The sequence below is a fragment of the Rhinopithecus bieti genome, unplaced genomic scaffold (assembly GCF_001698545.2).
Source record: "Rhinopithecus bieti isolate Rb0 unplaced genomic scaffold, ASM169854v2 scaffold_31984, whole genome shotgun sequence".
Lineage (NCBI taxonomy): Eukaryota > Metazoa > Chordata > Mammalia > Primates > Cercopithecidae > Rhinopithecus > Rhinopithecus bieti.
Genome location: NW_016813536.1, coordinates 62,722 through 68,533, shown reverse-complemented (window position 1 = coordinate 68,533; position 5,812 = coordinate 62,722). Strand labels below are relative to the sequence as shown.

Here is a 5,812-nt window from a genome sequence, read left to right as displayed (position 1 = left end):
GTGTTTTTATGTGGACCACAAAAAAATAAACTGCCCTTTGATGGAAGTCCTAAGAGAACCTATTCAACTCCCCCCGTGGCAAACCTCTTTACTTGCATTAATAACATCCAACATACGGGGGAATGTGCTGTGGGACTTTTGGGACCACGGGGGATAGGTGTGACCATTTATAACACCACCCAACCCAGACAGAAAAGAGCTCTGGGTCTCATACTGGCAGGGATAGGAGCGGCCGTAGGAATGATCGCCCCATGGGGAGGGTTCGCTTATCATGATGTCACCCTCAGAAATCTCTCCAGACAAATAGAAAACATAGCTAAGAGTACCGGAGATAGCATCTCTAAACGCAAGGCCTCCATAGATTCTCTAGCAAACGTGGTCATGGACAACAGATTGGCCTTAGATTACCTCTTAGCAGAGCAGGGTGGAGTCTGTGTGGTGATCAATAAAACCTGTTGCGTTTATGTCAATCACAGCGGGGCGATAGAGGAGGATATAAAAAGGATCTATGACCAGGCTACGTGGCTCCACGACTTTGGAAAAGATGATTCAGCAGGGTCCATCTGGGAGGCTCTGAAGTCTGCCCTCCCCTCCCTCATATGGTTTGTCCCTTTGCTCGGACCAGCTGCACTTATAACCTTCTTTCTCCTCTTTGGCCCTTGTCTCTATAATTCACCGATGAAATACGTCTCTTCCAGGATATGGCAATTTCACACAGAGCCCCTAGAAATGGAAATAGATCATCCAATCTTCCTTGGAGGCCCCAGCACCTACAAGTACATCTCTCCCTTGGATGCCAGTGGGCAAAGATTCTGCAACTACGGAGGGGCTCCTTCCCTGACAGAGAGCAAGAGAGGGAGACCCTGATGATTTCTTCGTCCCACGTCAGCAGGAAGTAGTTACGGAAGACCCACGACGTCCTTATGCCCAAAGCTTTTCAGGGTCTCCATCTCTTGAGGGGGAATATTTTTAGGGTAGGCAGGTAGCCAGACATGAGCAGGCAAGGAAGCCCCTGGGAAAGGAATCTTTAGAAATGCAGCCCACTGATGTCCTCCTTGGAAACACTGCATGCTGAGTCAGCAAAAAAGAGGAGCGTGGCTACACTGGCTACACCTGGCCTTGTGGCTGCACTCCTCTGTTCCGGAAGGGAACTTATCAAGGCCTAGCCAGAGGTTACCGAAGTAGGAGCTATTCCCCACTAAGGAGCATGTATACTTCTCTAATAATTCATCCTAATAAACCATTTTGCTCATTAAAATAATAAAAAAAAAACACCCCTGTGTGGAGATTTTATTTTTTAACCAGATATTCCTTGTTAGATTTTAGATGCAAATGACACGGCACGTGTGTGCCCAGACTACTTCCCAAAACATGCTTACTAGTAATGCCCCTGCAAGGCCCCTTCATGAATAATCATGTAAGACTCTCATAAGAAGCATCTCCCCGGCCAGGTGCAGTGGCTCATGCCTGTAATCCCAACACTTTGGAAGGACAAGACAGGCAGATCACCTGAGGTTGGGAGTTCAAGACCAGCCTGACCAACATGGAGAACCCCTGTCTCTACTAAAAATACAAAATTAGGCATGGCGGTGCATACCTGTAATCCCAGCTACTTGGGAGGCTGAGGCAGGAGAATCGCTTGAACCCGGGAGGCAGAGGTTGTGTTGAGCCAAGATCGAGCCATTGCACTCCAGCCTGGGCAACAAGAGGGGATCTCCATCTCAAAAAACAAACAAAAAGAAGCATCTCCCCAGCATTCGTGAGACTCATTCATTGGAGCAGCCCAGCCTGTTCTGTCTTTCAGGGTGTACCGTTTCTTTAAAAGCTCCCATAAAAATTCCTCCCAGGCCTGGCATGGTGGCTCAGGCCTGTCATCCCAGCACTTCCTTAGGTAGATCCTCAGACAGATCACGGGTCAGGAGTTTGAGACCAGACTGACCAACATGGTGAAAACCTGTCTCTACTAAAAATACAAAAAAATTAGCCAGGCCTGGTGGCGCATGCCTGTAATCCCAGCTACTCAGGAGGCTGAGGCAGGAGAATCACTTGAAACCAGGAGGCAGAGGTTGCAGTGAGCCAAGATTGCACCACTGCACTCCAGCCTGGGCTACATAGTGACTCCATCTGGGGAGGGGGCGGGGAATTCCTCCTCAGTCACTAGCTGCTGACTCACTCTCCGGCAGCCAGTTCTGTTTCTTCTCGAGCTCCTGTTTTTAAATAAAGGGTACTTAATGATTTAACTCTTTCCGTGTGCCTCCTGGATGAATTCTTTCCTTCAGGAAGACAAACTGAAGGACCTCCACAACCCTCCTGGTAACAAAGGTCTCTGTGCAATCCCTCCTGAGGAAGCTATGGAGGATTTAGTGTATCTAAACTAGTAAATACAAACTATACTCAATTATCCAAGAAATCACCGAAGAAACACTCTTTACTCCATTTTTTATACCTTGGGAAAAATATAATTAAACACAAAATAATTTTTTCCAAACCCGGAAATCCTCACCAAAACAAAATAAATAAATAAAGAATCCCAGTTGGTGGCTGGTGGATGCTTCTACCTTAAGCAATACATGTTTTGAAGCTGTCAGCTTCTTTTTTCTCATAAGTGACTCCACAGAATCTAGTCTTTGCTCTGCCCTCTAGACAAGGAATAGAGAATTTCTTTTTTTTTTTTTGAGCGAGCTTGCTCTGCGGCCAGGCTGGAGTGGCAGTGGCCAATCTCAGCCACTGCAAAGCTGGGCCTCCCGGGTTTACGCATTCTCCTGCTCAGCCTCCCGAGTAGGCTGGACACAGCGGCCCCTCGTGGCCGCGGCAGTCTGTATTTTTCAGTAAGAGCAGGGTTCACGTATTAGCCAGGAGATCCCGATCTCCTGACTCGTGATCCGCCGTGCTTGGTCTCCCAAAAGTGCCGGAATTACAGGCTGGAGCACCGCGCAACACCGAGAATCTTAATCTTTATCAGAAACATATAAATTGTTTGGTGTTGCTCAATATTTACTAATTTTCTCCACTCATCCACTGTAGAGTCTTAGCACAAAATGAGACACCACTCTCCCATATTGAACCTAAAACAGACCGAGCTTCTGCTCCATAACCAACAGTTATAGCAATACTAATTGAAAGATGAAGTAATGTTACATAAGTAGTTGTAAAATTGATAATTCATTGTTATTTTCAGTTTTACAATAAGTGTGAATTACATAGAATAAATCTTTCTCTCTCTCTCTCTCTCTCCTTTCTTTCTATTTCTGACAGTCTCGCTCTGTCGTACAGGCCAAAGTGCCATGGGGTGACCTCAGCTTACTGCAACATCTGCTTCCTGGGTTCAAGTGACTCTTGTGCCTCAGCCTCCTGAGTAGCTGGGATTACAGGTGTACACCACCTTGCCTGGCTAATTTTGTATTTTCATAGAGATGAAATTTCACTCTGTTGGCCAGAGTGGTCTTGCACTCTGGACCTCAGATGATCAACCTGTCTTGGTCTCCCAAGGTGCTGGGATTACAGGCATAAGCCACTACACCTGATGGAGTTTTCATTCATTTACTTTAATCATCATGGGTTAGAGATATAGCTTTAAAAAATGTAATTGAATATACCCATACAGTTAGACTCTGAAAACAGCATTTCCTCTATTAATGTTTATTACATAATATGGTGGAACTCAGACTTGCTAAGCTGCCCAAGATGGAGTGCAGTGTCATGATCTCGGCTCATTGCAACCTCTGCCTCGTGGGTTTAAGCGATTCTGGTGCCTCAGCCTCCCAAGTAGCTGGGATTACAGGTGTACACCACCACGTCCAGCTAAATTTTGTATTTTACTAGAGACAGTGTTTTGCCATGTTGCCCCAGTTAGTCTCGAACTCCTGGCCACAAGTGATCCACCCACCTTGGCCTCCCAAAATGCTGGGATTGCAGGTGTGGGCCACCGCACCAGCTTATTCTTTTCTTTTCTTTCTTTTTTTTTTTTTTTGAGACAGAGTCTTGCTCTGTTGCCCGGGCTGGAGTGCAGTGGCTGGATCTCAGCTCACTGCAAGCTCCGCCTCCCGGGTTTACACCATTCTCCTGCCTCAGCCTCCCGAGTAGCTGGGACTACAGGCGCCCACCATCTCGCCCAGCTAGATGTTTTTTTGTATTTTTTAGTAGAGACAGGGTTTCACCGTGTTAGCCAGGATGGTCTCGATCTCCTGACCTCGTGATCCGCCTGTCTCGGCCTCCCAAAGTGCTGGGATTACAGGCTTGAGCTACCGTGCCCGGCCAAGCTACCAGTCTTTTAAGAAAGATTGTTGCCACTCTTGCTTACAGGGCAGAGAGAAGGCACCCAGAATGGTGGCCACCAGCACCCCACTCCCAAGCCAACACCACCTCCAGTGTAACCATGCACACAGTCTCCAGAAGGGGACCCTAGCCCCGGATCCAGTTGCATTGTCTCTGCCACTGTGGTGAACACTTGCAAGGAGGCAGGGACTCTGGCACCCTCTAGCATGCTGGCTCTTGAGGAGTCAGAGGAAAATGTCGGGGCCCATTACAAGTCCCCTCGAGTTACATCACACAGTCCAGATGTTAGGAGCTGAGTGCTGGCTGCCTAAAATCTTCCAGAAATGAAGCCTGTCGGCTAAATCCACCTTATACCACAATCCACAATCAAACCCTCAAGGTCATCAAATAGTTATGATAAAAGTAAAAAACAGTAACAAAAACAAAAAACAACCCTCATCCAAAGGTCAGCAACCTCAAAGACTGAAGGTAGATAAGCCCAAAAAGATGAGAAAGAATCAGTGCAAGAATCCTGGAAACTCAAAAAGCTAGAGTGCCTTTTTTCCTCCAAACAACTGCATCACCTTTCCAGCAAGGTTTCTGTACCATGCAGAGATGGCAGAAATAACAGAAATAGAACTCAGAATGTGGATAAGGACAAAGTTTATTAAGCTATGGGAGTATGTTGAAACCCAATCCAAGAAAGATAACAAACATGATAAAACAATGGGATTATGTAAAGAGGCCAAATCTATGATTCACTGGTGTCCCTGAAAGAGAGTGAAACCAATTTGGAAAATATATTTTTGCATATTATCCATAAGAACTTCCCCAACCTAGCTAGAGAGGCCAACATTCAAATTCAGGAAATGTAGAGAACCCCAGTAAGATATTTCACAAGAAAATCATACTCAAGTCACATAATCATCAGATTCTCCAAGGTCAATATGAAAGAAAAAATGTTAAAGGAAGCTAGAGAGAAAGGTCAGGTCACCTACAAAGGAAAGCCCACGACGGCAGATGTCTCAGCAGAAAGCCTACAAGCTAGAAGAGATTGAGGGCCAATATTCAATATTCTTTTTTTTTTTTTTTTTGAGGCAGAGTCTCGCTCTGTCGCCCAGGCTGGAGTGCAGTGGCTCGATCTCGGCTCACTGCAAACTCCACCTCCTGGGTTCATGCCATTCTCCTGCCTCAGCCTCCTGAGTAGCTGGGACTACAGGCGCCCGCCACCTCGCCTGGCTAATTTTTTGTATTTTTAGTAGAGACGGGGTTTCACTGTGTTAGCCAGGATGGTCTCGATCTCCTGACCTTGTGATCCACCCACCTCGGCCTCCCAAAGTGCTGGGATTACAGGCTTGAGCCACCGCGCCCGGCCTCAACATTCTTAAAGAAAAGAATTTTAAACCCAGAATTTCATATCCAGCCAAACTAAGTTTCATGGGTGAAGGAGAAATAAGATGCTTTTCAGAGAAGTAAATGCTGAAGGAATTTGTCACCACCAGGCCTGCCTTGCAAGAGCTCCTGAAGGAAGCACTAAATATAGAAAGGAAAAACCAGT

General features: G+C 46.4%; 1 protein-coding gene across 1 annotated transcript; it reads left to right on the top strand.

Annotated features, from left to right (window-relative positions):
- The first annotated feature begins 6 nt into the window (after positions 1 to 6).
- Positions 7 to 1,717, top strand: LOC108512989 (endogenous retrovirus group V member 2 Env polyprotein-like). The gene has a single exon (XM_017848576.1). It carries the CDS (start codon positions 241 to 243, stop codon positions 865 to 867), a length of 627 nt encoding a protein of 208 aa, XP_017704065.1. The 5' UTR covers positions 7 to 240; the 3' UTR covers positions 868 to 1,717.
- The last annotated feature ends 4,095 nt before the right edge of the window (positions 1,718 to 5,812 follow it).

What these genes read in the sequence shown, in the direction of transcription:
- LOC108512989 (XM_017848576.1), top strand. Translation starts at nt 241, where the DNA reads ATGATCGCCCCATGGGGAGGGTTCGCTTATCATGATGTCACCCTCAGA.